At 41.3% G+C, this 16,105-nt stretch overlaps 1 protein-coding gene across 1 annotated transcript in view; it reads right to left on the reverse strand.

Moving 5' to 3' along the window:
• Positions 1–8,580: 8,580 nt before the first annotated feature.
• The window catches only part of NOL6 (nucleolar protein 6), a 60,612-nt gene continuing 53,087 nt past the window's right edge, over positions 8,581–16,105 (reverse strand). The window contains exons 25-26 of the mRNA XM_069747542.1: positions 12,536–12,637; positions 8,581–9,070 (exon numbers count right to left, since the gene is read on the reverse strand). Coding sequence (XP_069603643.1) covers positions 8,921–9,070; positions 12,536–12,637 — 252 coding nt within the window. The 3' untranslated portion in view covers positions 8,581–8,920. The remainder of the gene's footprint in view (positions 9,071–12,535; positions 12,638–16,105) is intronic.

Consider the following 16,105-nt stretch of genomic DNA (forward strand, 5'->3'; position numbering starts at 1 on the left):
ACAAATTCTAACAGTCTATTCAGTAGGACTATCAGCTGTGTATCCACCAGACTTCTGCACAACCCAACTGATGGTCCCAACCCCATTTATAAGGCAAGAAATCCCACTTATTAAACCTGACAGGGCACACCTGTGAAGTGAAAATCATTCCTGGTGACTAACTCTTGAAGCTCATCAAGAGAATGCCAAGAGTATGCAAAGCAGTCATCAAAGCAAAAGGTGGCTACTTTGAAGAACCTAGAATATAAGACATAATTTCAGTTGTTTCACACTTTTTTGTTAAGTATATAATTCCACATGTGTTAATTCATAGTTATGATGCCTTCAGTGTGAATGTACAATTTTCATAGTCATGAAAATACAGAAAAATCTTTAAATGAGAAGGTGTCTCCAAACTTTTGGTCTGTACTGTATGTCCTGCAATGTGGGCTCCCCTACTATAGGCTCCTCCACTGTCTCCTGCTCCACACTCTCTTTTTCCGCCATTCTTCCTCCCCCTGTACCATATCACCTTCTGAGCCTTCTCCTTGCTCTTTTACTTTCTCTGCAGACTTTTCCTCTCCTCCTTCGGCCATGTGTGCATGTTGGTTTATTGGTACGGGTCTAGAATAGGGGCATGCAGGGACGTTAAGGGACTGCTGACGCTGAGCGAGGGCGCCATATCGAATTTTAGGGTGCCAACCTCCGCTGCTAGGTAGGCTATCAGTGTATAAGGGACCCCTTAGGGCCAGTGTAGGATTGCTACATCACACTGTATTTATCCCCCTGCCCAATATCCATACAATATTCCCCTATTTCAAGGGTCTGGAAGGTGCTACTTTTGTTTATTTTCAAAAAATTATGAATGTTTTTAACAATTTTTAGCATTAAAAGTTACATTTTTTGGGTTGCTTTCGTTTTGGTTCTCATTAGCAGAATTAATCCAATTCAGTTTATCATGGAGAGGTAGTTGTTGTATCTCATCCCATGACTGTGGATCTGACATGTAGTGTTTAGCTGGTATACCCTTGTTTGATCTCGACAATCTCCTGACTTCAGGTTCTTCTCATTTTACTGTTGCTACCTCAGTGGTTGAAGAACCTAACCAAACTTCTACATGCTTTTTCTTGTTATTTTGAAATTGTAACTGAGATTTGTTGTTGTTTCAATTGGACAACTGGTATGATGTCATGAAATTTGAGAGATGCATAGTGCTCATCAATCATTAAATCTCTTATTGTGACCTTGTTCGTTTCTGAGTGCAGGATTTTATATCCTTTCTGTGTTTAACGGTAGCCCTCCAGGATACCCTCTTTTGCATGAAATTCCCACTTGGTACATTTTTATTTGGGAATATGTACAAATACTTTACATCCAAATATTCTTATGTGTTATAGTTCAGGCTTCTTGCTGTTCCATTCCTAAAATAGAGTTTTCTCAGTAGCTTGACCTGGTAGTCTGTTTTGAAGATAGCAAACTGTCATGATTGCTTCTCATAAATATGTTGTTAGCAAATCTGCATTAAAGAACATACTTATTACACTTTCACAAAGTGTCAGGTTCCTTCTTTCCGCTACACCATTTTGTGCAGGGTTGTATGGTGGTCTGAAATAAGATTTCATTTTTAATTCATACACTTTGTGCCTCATTACTTATATATTAATTTCCATTATCTGCCTACAGAATTTTTGGCATTCTTTCAAATTTGTTATATTGTTCAGTGAGGTATATTTCAAGTTTCTCTGGACCTTCATCTTTTGCTGTGAAGCAGAGACAACTGTATATCTTGAATAATCATTGACAAATGTGAGAACATATCTCTTCTTTCCAGGAGTTTGAGTACTCATGGGAGCACAAACATCTGTGTGTATTAAGTCCAGAAGCTGTTCTGATTTTGTAGTACTATTCTTAGGAAAGGATTTTCTTGGCGTTTCCTGTTAAGACAGTTAGTCATTGTCTGAATACTCAGATTGACTGTAGTACAATCAGCAAGTTAATTTTTAAATAACTTTCTTATTGTTTCTGGGTCTCTAAGTGCAAGATGCTTGTGCATGGATACATTTCTTGAGCTGTTCATGTGTAACAGTGTATACCCTTTCCTTGCATTTTAGCTGGTACAACTCATCTTTGATTTTACCTTCTGCTAGTGTGTGACCTTCTTTTGAAATGACAGAGCTGTCATATTTAAAAGTAACTTAATTTCCTTGTCTTGTGAATTTCTTAATAAATAACAGATTGCTTTCAAGACTAATGACATATAGCATGTCCTTTACTGGGATCGTTCTGCTTTGTGTTGGGGAGACTTGACAATTAATGTAAACATATTTTATTTCCTCTGAATTCATATACCATTAGGCAAGATAACTTTCTCTGACTTACTTTGGTCAAGGTTAGAGGAAAAGCATCTGTCATTAATCATATGACTAGTTGCTCTAAAGTCTATATACTATGCATGCTTTGATGTACTTGCATTAACAGTAAGCACAGCTTCAGTATTTGAAGTGTCATATTCTTCAGCAATGGCAACCCTTTGATGATTATTTTGCTTTTTCAGCTAATTCATTCTAGCTTTCCAGACTGTGCAGTCAGCCTTTCAGTGCCCTGATTTCTTGCAGCCAAAACACTTATTATTGGGAAGATCTTGAGTTTTTTAAGCAGATTCCGCTTTGAAGACCCCACTGCAGCTTACACTTTCTGTCTTTGACTTATTCTCATCTACAAGCTCTCCTCTAACATACTTCAATGTAAGCTCGTAATCTGGACGCGTATCTAGTGCAGTTACAAGTGTGTCATAGCTTTCTGGTAGACCAATTAGTAGTAGTGCAGCAACATGGAAATCCTTTAGCTCTTCTTGAATGCCCCACAGGCACTCCACAATTTCTAGAGTATTTCTTATGTAATCCTGCATATCTTAGCCTTTATTTAATTTAGACTGATACAATTTTCTCGTTAAATAGTTTATTGCTGAAATGTATCCTTTCATGCACTTTCCACAGCTATTCCCACATTTCTTTTGCAGTTTCACATTTACATATATGCACAAACTGATCATCATTTATACTGAGGGAGATGGTGCTTTGTGTTTTTTGATCCTTCTCTACTGAGTCTTCTGGTAGTGGGTCAGGTCTAGACTCCTGTGTGTATTTCCACATACCTTCTCTTATCAGCGGCATCTTTACCTTGACTTTCCAAGACTAGTAGTTCTGGTTAGTCAGATTCTGCACTATGAATTTCACAGAGTGGCTGCTGATAGCCATCTTTGCTTCTTCTTCTTAGTACACTGTTGTTCTCTCCTTTGGGCTGTTCCCTGGGTTTCTGAGCCCATAACCTATTGGCAGAAGATTAATCTCTGTACTGTCCTGCCGTTTAACAGTGAATATACAGTACAGACCAAAAGTTTGGACACACCTTCTCATTTAAAGATTTTTCTGTATTTTCATGACTATGAGAATTGTACATTCACACTGAAGGCATCAAAAATATGAATTAACACATGTGGAATTATATACTTAACAAAAAAGTGTGAAACAACTAAAAATATGTCAAATGTTCTAGGTTCTTCAGAGTAGCCACCTTTTGCTTTAATGACTGCTTTGCACACTCTTGGCATTCTCTTGATGAGCTTCAAGAGGTAGTCACTGGGAATGGTCTTCCAACAATCTTGAAGGAGTTCTCAGAGATGCTTAGCACTTGTTTGCCCTTTTACCTTCACTCTGCGGTCCAGCTCACCCCAAACCATCTCGGCTGGGTTCAGGTCTGGTGACTGTGGAGGCCATGTCATCTGGCCCAGCACCCCATCACTCTCCTTCTTGGTCAAATAACCCTTACACAGGTTGGAGGTGTGTTTGGGGTTATTGTCCTGTTGAAAAATAAATGGTCCAACTAAACGCAAACCGGATGGAATAGCATGCCGCTGCAAGATGCTTTGGTAGCCATGCTGGTTCAGTATGCCTTCAATTTTGAATAAATACCAAAGTGTCACCAGCAAAGCACCCCCACACCATCACACCTCCTCCTCCATGCTTCACGGTGGGAACCAGACATGTAGAGTCCATCCATTCACCTTTTCTGCATCGCACAAAGACACGGTGGTTGGAACCAAAGATCTCAAATTTGGACTCATCAGACCAAAGTACAGATTTCTACTGGTCTAATGTCCATTCCTTGGGTTCTTTAGCCCAAACAAGTCTCTTCTGCTTGTTGCCTGTCCTTAGCAGTGGTTTCCTAGCAGCTATTTTACCATGAAGGTCTGCTGCACAAAGTCTCCTCTTAACAGTTGTTGTAGAGATGTGTCTGCTGCTAGAACTCTGTGTGGCTTCGATCTGGTCTCTAATCTGAGCTGCTGTTAATCTGTGATTTCTGAGGCTGGTGACTCGGATAAACTTATCCTCAGAAGCAGAGGTGACTCTTGGTCTTCCTTTCCTGGGGCGGTCCTCATGTGAGCCAGTTTCTTTGTAGCACTTGATGGTTTTTGCCATTGCACTTGGGGACACTTTCAAAGTTTTCCAATTTTTTGGACTGACTGACCTTAATTTCTTAAAGTAATGATGGCCACTCATTTTTCTTTACTTAGAATTTGTATTATGGCAAGAAAAAAGCAGCTAACAGTCTATTCAGTAGGACTATCAGCTGTGTATCCACCAGACTTCTGCACAACACAACTGATGGTCCCAACCCCATTTATAAGGCAAGAAATCCCACTTATTAAACCTGACAGGGCACACCTATGAAATTGAAACCATTCCCAGTGACTATCTCTTGAAGCTCATCAAGAGAATGCCAAGAGTGTGCAAAGCAGTCATCAAAGCAAAAGGTGGCTACTTTGAAGAACCTAGAATATAAGACATAATTTCAGTTGTTTCACACTTTTTTGTTAAGTATATAATTCCACGTGTTAATTCATAGTTTTGATGCCTTCAGTGTGAATGTACAATTTTCATATTCATGAATATACAGAAAAATCTTTAAATGAGAAGGTGCATCCAAACTTTTGGTCTGTACTGTATATTTATTCATTAACATAGATAACAGCTTACAACTGGTATTTCTTATAGCTTAGGATCTTAGCCTGTTGTCTGTCAGCTTGCAAAGTGAAAGTAAAATATGCTCCAGCTACACACACAGTGAACAGGAACTTCCTTTTTTTGTGTTTTTTTAACAGTGCTTTACTGATATTATAACAATATTACTGGAGACAGAAACTCGTGCACCATCAAACAGTAGAAAATAGTAGTTGATGTAATATATACAATATTATTCTAACAGTGTATCAGGTGAACCTCCTCCTCCTCACATCTCCAACACATGGGGCTTTCTATTGGGAAGATCGAATATAATAGGGACCCTATACCAACACGATAGTAATTTATATCAGGCTTTATGGAAGAGGATTTGTATGTTAGAATAAGAAATATGCTGTCACTGGTCCTTTGACAACACAAGACTCAGATCATTCTCCTATTGAGTCTGAAAATGGATGTTCGTTCAGTCCGAGGGCTCAATCAATAGAGTATGAAAAGGACGTCTGCTGTAAAGGCCGTGTATGAGCAAGCTATTTAGAAAGCGGTCTTGTTGGCATTGTTAAACTGCCTAGAAGGGAGAGAGTGTAGAAAGTAAGCTGTCATGTCCCCCCAGATTCCTTGTGGGCAGGGAGCAAAGAGGTCAAGGAGGTGTTCCGTCCAGGGCCAAGTATGTCCGACTCCAGAGTGGGATACTCTAATGACCACTCTCCTTTAGCAAGCAGCAAAAAAACTCATCCTCCAAGACCAGTGGAAAGTGGTTTGCCCAAAATAGGATACATTGAAGAGGATTGTGGTTAGATTTGAGAGTGGACCATGGGGAGAGGAGTCCAGCAGGCAAGGGTAACCCCAATCGTGGGATGCGTCGCTCAGCCAAGTTTACATGTGCTGTTAATGGGGAGGAGGGCAGTCCAGAACCCATGCACTTTAGATCGCAGTCGGACAAATCGACTTCATTTCTTTGACCTCCCTATATGTGTGTATGCTTAGCTAGGGAAGGACTGAAAGAAAAAGGTCAGACATGCTTAAATCCAACATGCACAATGCTTCCTTCCCCAACATTGCTATCCAGGGACAGTCAGGACACCAACATACTCATGGTCAGAAAATGAAATCTTTCCCCTTTTAATTTGACAGCCCTGCTGAAATCTCAAGCATATGCAGAACGGGGTACTCTGACAACAGGCACATCGAGGGGTGAAGATTGCTTTACAAATGTATATGGGAACTAAACTGCCCGGACACACCCAAGGTGCAACAAGCACCTAATTAAAGATGTTCTCCACTACCTGTACAACCTCTTTTTTAATGGATGCAGTTCCTCTTATAAAATAAAAATGACATATACTCAACTCCTGCCCTAGGTCTGCTAAGGTTATCGCGTGAGCCCTGCAGCCAATCAGCGGTCACTATGGGGCTTTGGCGCTCTCACTTCTTTTGTCTAAGTGAAGCAAGAGGGCACAAGCCCAATAGCCGGCAATAATTGCCTGCAAGGTTCGCGCAGGATAATAACGCCACGCAAACCCCGGCGCTGACATCGATGGAATGGTACTGATGCAGCAGAGGAGTATATGTTATTTTCATTCTAAAAAAAGGGGTTGTCCAGGTAGTGAACAACCTCTTTAATACATTGGAACAATGAAAGATTTATTGAAAACTAAGCAACAGATGTTTCTAGAGCAAAGTCTAGCATCTAAGGTGGGCTGCTTCGTATCGGCATGTTCTGTATATCAGGACTACGTGTCTGAGATGGGACAACCCATGTAAGTTACATTACCGGCAGGGCTTTGTAGGATTTGCTTTCTGTTATTGCATCTCCCAATCTCAGATACAGAAAATGTCGTTATGAAATTTCTCTAAAATCACCGCAATAATAATCGGAAGATAAGACACAGACAAAGGAGTGGTACAAAGCGAGGAGCGGGAATGCGTCTTCTTAATGGCAGCATGTAATCATTATTACAGGAGCTGGCACAGACACATTGCCTCGGCTGCCGCACCCAAGATGCCGATTTCTGGCGCCAATCCCACTTCAAATGCAAAATTTTAGTCTCAAGGCGTCACCTGGGTTATTGCTTCCACTGGAAAGTTGGCTCTGGGGCTGACAGGAGTCACAACCTGTCCAGATGCAATGGTAAATTCGTCACTATGGGGGCAGGGGCGATCCTATTGAGTCTTATTCGTACCTCAGAAGGTTGCGCAATTTACCAAACTGCTTGCGGCGATTTTAGCAGCGCTGCTTTTATCTTTTTATTGGTCTATTACAGGCATGTCAGGTAAAGGGCTACTTATGCCAAGTGCAAGCACATGACGCCACATGCCAAAATAATGCTTTTAGGTGCAAACCTGTATATCTAAGCGTTGGAGATCTCTATGCTGTGACTAGCAGACTGGCGGACCTCTGTTCCTGGCAAATAAGTGCATATGAGCAGAAGTGTGGGATTACCATGTGTAACACCAAACTGAGGAGGATAACGGGAACCGATGCCTCTTTTTGGGGAACTCCAAATTCATGCTTCCTTGTGCACTTTTGTGATGGCACGCTGCACTTTATTTTAATTTAAATTTTTTTTTTTTTAGGTTTTTAAGTAAAACCCTAGTTCTAGCAATGTCTCCAATGCAGCGGTTTCAGCACGACAGGCCCATTCTTTTGGGAACTAACACTTCTTCATCCAGAAAGCCACTCTGCTAGTCAGATTAGTGAGAAGATGCAAAGTTGCAATTTAAAGGAGTATTCCGGTCTACCTAATTTCTCAACTAACTGAGGAAAATTATTATTTTTAATGCCAAAAAATTAGAATATTGGAGCTGGGTTCATGTATGACCAGCCAGCTCATTCAGCTACCTCTTGCCACAATTTGCATCCAGAGGAGAACGGGAAACTTGTATTTGTTAATTGATGGAGGACCCAGTGGTTGGACGGAAACCGATGTAATGATTATCACCTTTACATATACTGGAACACCACTAACGTCTTGTGGCAGAGAAGGCATGAGCATTATTATTATTATGCATTGATTATATAGTGCTAATATATTCCACAGCGCTTCACAGAAATCATCATCACTGTCTCCATTGGGGCTCACAATCTACATTCCCTATCAGTATGTCTTTGGAGTGTGGGAGGAAACCGGAGAACCCGGAGGAAACCCACGCAAACCCAGGGAGAGCATACAAGCTCCTTGCAGATGTTGTCCAAGGTGGGATTTGAACCCAGGACTCCAGCGCTGCAAGGCTGCCGTGCGAACCCCTGAGCCACCATACTACCCTAAAGAGGTTTTCCTTTAACATTCATTTCAGTGCCTTAGCCCCACACAGAAGGGATCTGAAGCCTTCGGCGCTCAAGCAGTCATGAAAATACGACTCCCAACATGACGGGTGTTAATCAGGAAATAATAATGCCGAAGGTTCTGAGCTCTACATTCACTAAAACACAATACTGATTATCTGATGAATGAACACGGCGGAAAGTACAAACCCATTTAGTACATTTGTCATTTTTTACTGGGATTTTCATAATAAATCAGACACCTCAATTAATACTCGACGGCAAACAATAAATACACGAAAACCACGAGCAACGCAATGGAGGAACGTTACATTTATTTATACACAAATGCAGATGCTTTTATTTCCTCACCCAAAAATACAATATTAGCATTCTAGAGTCTGACAACAAGGGTCACAATAAATGTAAAAAATAAAAAAACGCCTCTAACGCCCTTCAATATACAATATTTAGCTATATCTGAAATGACATGATCACAGAGTCCACGGCGGGCTCCATACATACATGAAAAATATAATTTTAATGAACAGTTTATCATAGTGTCCCATCAGTCCCTGGAGTCCATCACTTCCTAACCGAGCAAGTTTACAAGTTTATTACTGCCCGCTGTCTCCTGGTCCTAGGTGTCCTACGTTTAGATGCTCCACCTCTCAGATCGACACTCGATGCTCTTGACCAGTCCCTCCCCTAAGATCTTAAAATCCTCCAATATGGCCTCCACGTTGGGGATCATTAGCGTGCTGTTACCTTTCTTTTCCATTACTCTTCCATTCACTCTAGTAATCTGAAGGAAAAAAAAAAAAGGTATAAGGTATAAAAAATAAATAAATCGAAAACAACAAATTCTATGACCTGCCTACAAAACGCAACTTTTCTGTAACATTTATATAGAAAAGAACGCATAAATATGTCGCACTTCATGAGCATCCCCCTTTTCACATAATTTTTAAGTTTTGGCATAAGTAGTAAAAAAAAAAAAAATATTAAAACAATGATAAATTTGGATTAGGCATTTACAACAATAAAACCTTCGAAACCTGCACATTAATTTTGGAGCCAATACAATGATTAAATGTCCCTCACTGTTCCCTGTTATCAGCCACTTCAGGCTGCGGAGATGCTGTAGGACTGGTGAATGCAATCTACAGTGAAGGAAATAAGTATTTGATCCCTTGTTGATTTTGTAAGTTTGCTCACTGACAAAGACAGGTCTATAATTTTAAGGGTGGGTTAATTTATAACATTGAGAGATAGAATATCAAAACTAAAATCCAGAAAATCATATTGCATAAATTATATAAATTTGCAAATTGCAGTGAGAAATAAGTATTTGATCCCCTACCAACCATTAAGAGTTCTGGCTCCTACAGACCAGTTAGACACTCCTAATGAACTCGTTACCTGCACTAAAGACTGATGTCTTACATAGTCACCTTTATAAAAGACTCCTGTCCACAGACTCAATCAGTCAAGACTCTAACCCAGTGTTTCCCAAACTCCAGTCCTCACGGTCCCCCACAGGTCATGTTTTCAGTATTTCCATAGTGTTGCACAGGAGAGAGAATTCCTGATGCCTTGATGATACATTCACCACCTGTGCAATTCTAAGGAAATCCTGAGAACATGACCTGTGGGAGCCGCGAGGACTGGAGTTTGGGAAACACTGATCTAACTTCTACAACATGGGCAAGAGCTTTATAAGAATGTCAGGGACAAGATCATAGACCTGCACAAAGCTGGAATGGGCTACAAAACCCCAAGTAAGACACTGGGTGAGAAGGAGACAACTGTTAGTGCAATAGTAAGAAAATGGAAGAAACACAAAATGACTGTCAATCGACATCAATCTGGGGCACCATGCGAAATCTCACCTCGTGGGGTATCCTTGATCATGAGGAAGGTGAGAGACCAGCCTAAAACTACACAGGGGGAACTTGTTAATGATCTTACGGCAGCTGGGACCACAGTCACCAAGAAAACCATTGGTAACACATTACGCCGTAAAGGTCTAAAATCCTACAGTGCCCGCAAGGTCCCCATGCTCAAGAAAGCACATGTGCAGGCCCGTATGAAGTTTGCCAATGAACACTTGGATGATTCAGTAATTGGGAGAAGGTGCTGTGGTCAGTTGAGACAAAAATTGAAGTCTTTGGCATTAACTCAACTCGCCGTGTTTGGAGGAAGAGAAATGCTACCTATGACCCAAAGAACACTATCCACACTGTCAAGCATGGAGGTGGAAACATTATATTTGGGGGGTGTTTCTCTGCTCAGGGCACAGGACTACTTCACTGCATCAATGGGAGAATGGATGGAGCCATGTACCGTAAAATCCTGAGTGACAACCTCATTCCCTCCACCAGGACATTAAAAATGGGTCGTGGCTGGGTCTTCCAGCAGGACAATGACCCAAAACATACAGCCAAGGCAACAAAGGAGTGGCTCAAATAGAAGCACATTAAGGTCATGGAGTGGCCTAGCCAGTCTCCAGACCTTAATCCCATAGAAAACTTATGGAGGGAGTTGAAGCTCCGAGTTGCCAAGTGAAAGCCTCAAAATCTTAATGATTTAGAGATGATCTGCACAGAGGAGTGGAGCAAAATTCCTCCTGACATGTGCGCAAACCTCATCAACTACAAAAAACATTTATACAATGTGATTTTCTGGATTTTATTTTTGATATTCTATCTCTCAATGTTAAAATTAACCTACCCTTAAAATTATAGACTGTTCATGTCTTTGTCAGTGGACAAACTTACAAAATCAGCAAGGGATCAAATACTTATTTCCTTCACTGTATATCCCTCTGTTATCAGCAGTATCCGGCTGGCGAGAGGCCGCTGACTGCAGCGTACAAACCTCTCTGAGGTTTATTCTTTCTGATTTTTTACAGGAGACATGGGAATCAGGGATTTGGTGTTGGTGAGTATAATGTGTTTTTTATTTTTATTTGAATATGTATTTAAAAAAAAAAAAGTTAAATAATTAAAGGGTGAGAACAGGCGCTGGCTTACGAGAGACTACTTCTCCCATCAGCGGCTCCTGCTATCACCGTTAGAGTAGTAGTCTCTCATCAGCCGACTCCTGGTGACCAGCTGTAAGCTTTTTACCACGGATCACAGTCGCGGGGTCACGCTGACATTTGACCGCGTTGACCCCGCAGTGCTCTGACCGACAGTATCGATCTTACCAGCGGTAACGTTACTACCTATCAGAACCGCCAATGTTTTGCACGCTGTCACACAGATGACAGCGTGGGAAACATCATAAGACGTCCCTAAAAACTCAGCAAATCCGCAAACATTTTTATACCAGCGTTTCTGCTGCAGATTTGACTGACTCAATTGAAGCCAATGGGTGAAAAGCGCTAAAAATGCGCACAAAGTATTGATATGCTGCAGAAAAAAAAACACTGCAAATACGTACAGAAAATTACTGATCATGTGCACAACACTTCAGGATTGTCATTGATTTAGCTTCCATAAGGATTCCATAGCGTTTTTGGCCCATTTCCGTGCAGAAAAGACGCCCTGTGTGCACACAGCCTAAAAGCTAAAAACAATCCCTCGCCTCTAAACTTATTCTAATGCTAAACTCAGTTTAGCATTATAACCGGACTATATTATTTTTTATTATTATTTAACATCACTTGTCTCCTTAAAAGACCCTGCAATTTCTCTCGAGCCTGAAATGACTGATAACAGCAAGTAGTAGACTAACAGTAGACAGTCTACGGCTGTAATACTTAGGCATCAATAAGTGTGTAAAAGAGAAAAAGCTTCCAAAAGTCCAGAATTTCTGATGGTTTGGATTCTGGGAATTGTATGGTGCATATACACTACACAGACGTATTATTCTGCATGTGTGCGCTCTCCCATTCACCCTGTATAATTAATGGCATATGACACATATGATCATATCAGGCAGGTTATAATTAACGACCGTGCACAGCCCACGAGGGCATTCACAGCGCAGCTAATGAGCCGTATGTACAGCCTGCTCCACCCTGCCGGCGATTATGTAACGCGGAGAGCTCGGATTATACAGGATGGAGCACTTTCCTAATACACAAGTCATCGCCGGAGATAAATCTGCAGGTTTAACAGTATCATTTACCCCAAATACACTCACCCTCTGACAGTGGGTCTGTATCAGAGCATCTCACATGTGCAGCAGCCCTGGCAGAAGGAATCTGTTCTGTAATACGAACCATGCGATTGTTACCCGACGGGCCGAGGACAGTACTCACCTTAAAGGGCTTTGGCGCAAAGCCAGATGGGTTCCAGATGACGCCGATGACTTCTCCTCCATGAGTGTCATAGAAAAACAATGCAAATTCCCCAAAAGACTCCTAGAATGAGACACAGGAAACACAGCCATGAGCTCATACTACAGAGGAAAGAACCAGAACTATCAGCAAGTTCTACACCAAACAAGACAGTTTTCTGTTTCATTTCCATTTAGAGATGATTCCTTTATATCCTGGGTGACAAAAAACCGTTACCAGAAAATTGTGGCTTTCGGGAGTTTGGAAAAACTGTGCCGGGAGCCACTGGCAAACACACACACAAAAGGGCCCCTGTGCAAGAACAATATACAGGCCCTTTCCAGACCAAAAGCTCCTACATATGCAAAATTACCCTTGCTTTGGAGGCAGAAATGGGCCCTCTTACCTCTTGGGCCCCTGTGTGACCACACAGGTTGAAACAATGATATGTCCGCCCCTGCAGGGAGCAGAGATGACGGTTATTCTGGCTGCACCTCAGAAATCCAAAAATGGCAGATTTAACCCCTTTACCCCCAAGGGTGGTTTGCACGTTAATGACTGGGCCAATTTTTACAATTTTGACCACTGTCCCTTTATCAGGTTATAACTCTGGAACGCTTCAACGGATCCCAGTGATTCTGACACTGTTTTCTCGTGACATATTGTACTTCATGATAGTGGTAAAAATTCTTTGATAGTACCTGCGTTTATTTGTGAAAAAAATGGAAATTTGGCGAAAATTATCAAAATTTCGCAATTTTACAACTTTGAATTTTTATGCAATTAAATCAGAGATATGTCACACAAAATACTTAATAAGTAACATTTCCCACATGTCTACTTTACACCAGCACAATTTTGGAACCAAATATTTTTTTTTGTTAGGGAGTTATAAGGGTTAAAAGTTGACCAGCAATTTCTCATTTTTACAACACCATTTTTTTTTTAGGGACCACATCTCATTTGAAGTCATTTTGAGGGGTCTATATGATAGAAAATACCCAAGTGTGACACCATTCTAAAAACTGCACCCCTCAAGGTGCTCAAAACCATATTCAAGAAGTTTATTAATCCTTCTGGTGCTTCACAGGAATTTTTGGAATGTTTAAATAAAAATGAACATTTAACTTTTTTCACAAAAAAATTACTTCAGCTCCAATTTGTTTTAATTTACGAAGGGTAACAGGAGAAAATGGACCCCAAAAGTTGTTTTACAATTTGTCCTGAGTACACCAATACCCCATATGTGGGGGTAAACCACTGTTTGGGCGCATGACAGAGCTCGGAAGCGAAGGAGCGCCATTTGACTTTTCAATGCAAAATTGACTGGAATCGAGATGGGACACCATGTTGCGTTTGGAGAGCCCCTGATGTGCCTAAACATTGAAACCCCCCACAAGTGACACCATTTTGGAAAGTAGACCCCCTAAGGAACTTATCTAGAGGTGTGGTGAGCACTTTGACCCACCAAGTGCTTCACAGAAGTTTATAATGCAGAACCGTAAAAATAAAAAATCATATTTTTTCACAAAAATTATCTTTTCGCCCCCAATTTTTTATTTTCCCAAGGGTAAGAGAAGAAATTGGACCCCAAAAGTTTTTGTATAATTTGTCCTGAGTACGCTGATACCCCATATGTGGGGGTAAACCACTGTTTGGGCGCATGGGAGAGCTCGGAAGGGAAGGAGCGCCGTTTGACTTTTCAATGCAAAATTGACAGGAATTGAGATGGGACGCCATGTTGCGTTTGGAGAGCCACTGATGTGCCTAAACAATGAAACCCCCCACAAGTGACACCATTTTGGAAAGTAGACACCCTAAGGAACTTATCTAGAGGTGTGGTGAGCACTTTGACCCACCAAGTGCTTCACAGAAGCTTATAATGCAGAACTGTAAAAATAAAAAATCATATTTTTTCACAAAAATTATCTTTTCGCCCCCAATTTTTTATTTTCCCAAGGGTAAGAGAAGAAATTGGACCCCAAAAGTTTTTGTATAATTTGTCCTGAGTACGCTGATACCCCATATGTGGGGGTAAACCACTGTTTGGGCGCATGGGAGAGCTCGGAAGGGAAGGAGCGCCGTTTGACTTTTCAATGCAAAATTGACAGGAATTGAGATGGGACGCCATGTTGCGTTTGGAGAGCCACTGATGTGCCTAAACAATGAAACCCCCCACAAGTGACACCATTTTGGAAAGTAGACACCCTAAGGAACTTATCTAGAGGTGTGGTGAGCACTTTGACCCACCAAGTGCTTCACAGAAGCTTATAATGCAGAACTGTAAAAATAAAAAATCATATTTTTTCACAAAAATTATCTTTTCGCTCCCAATTTTTTATTTTCCCAAGGGTAAGAGAAGAAATTGGACCCCAAACGTTGTTGTACAATTTGTCCTGAGTACGCTGATACCCCATATGTGGGGGGAACCACTGTTTGGGCGCATGGGAGGGCTCGGAAGGGAAGGAGCGCCATTTGGAATGCAGACTAAGGGTGGTTTCACACTTGCGTTTTTGTCTGCAGCGTTTTTTTTCAAAAAAACGCATGCGTTTTTTTTCCCTATCTTTAACATTGAAAACGCATGCGTTTTTTTGTGTACGCGTTTGGTCGCGTTTTTTGACGCATGCGTTTTTTTACTGCATGCGTTCATTTTCTGAAATGCTACTTGTAGTATTTTTAGAAGCGTTTTTTGGACCAAAAAAAACCGCATGCGTTTTCATGCGTTTTTTTGGGGTCAAAATATACATTGGAGTCAATGGGGACGCATGCGTTTTTTGGTGCATGCGTTTTTTGCGGTAAAAAACGCATGCGTTTTTTTATTAAAAAACCAGAAAACACACTGATATGCCACCCCCCAACATAAAGGTGATAAAGGGAACCTAACCCTACCCCTAACCCTACCCCTAACTCTAAACCTACCCCTAACCCTACCCCTAATCCCTTTATGGTTAGGGTTAGGGGTAGGGTTAGGGTTAGGATCCCTTAGGGTTAGGGTTAGGGGTAGGGTTAGGATCCCTTAGGGTTAGGGTTAGGGGTAGGGTTAGGATCCCTTAGGGTTAGGGTTAGGGGTAGGGTTAGGGTTAGGATCCCTTAGGGTTAGGGTTAGGGGTAGGGTTAGGATCCCTTTAGGGTTAGGGTTAGGGTTATGATCCCTACCCCTAACCCTAACTGTTTCTGTTTATAGTGGGTTTTTTACTTTTTTTTGATGATTGGCAGCTGTCACACATTTCCATGCATTTAAAAAACGCAAACGCATGTAAACGCGTCAAAACGCCGCGTTTTTTTTACCACATGCAAAAACGCATGCGTCAAAAAAACGCAGCGTTTACACGCGTTTACATGCGTTTTTTCACCATGCGTTTTTTTGCGTTTTTTACCGCAAAAACGCACCCCAAAAAACGCCAATGTGAAACCAGCCTTAGATGGAATGGTCTGCAGGTGTCACATTGCGTTTGCAGAGCCCCTAATGTACCTAAACATTAGAACCCCCCCACAAGTGACACCATTTTGGAAACTAGACCCCCTAAGGAACTTATCTAGATGTGTGGTGAG

The sequence above is a fragment of the Ranitomeya imitator genome, chromosome 1 (genome assembly GCF_032444005.1).
Source record: "Ranitomeya imitator isolate aRanImi1 chromosome 1, aRanImi1.pri, whole genome shotgun sequence".
NCBI lineage: Eukaryota > Metazoa > Chordata > Amphibia > Anura > Dendrobatidae > Ranitomeya > Ranitomeya imitator.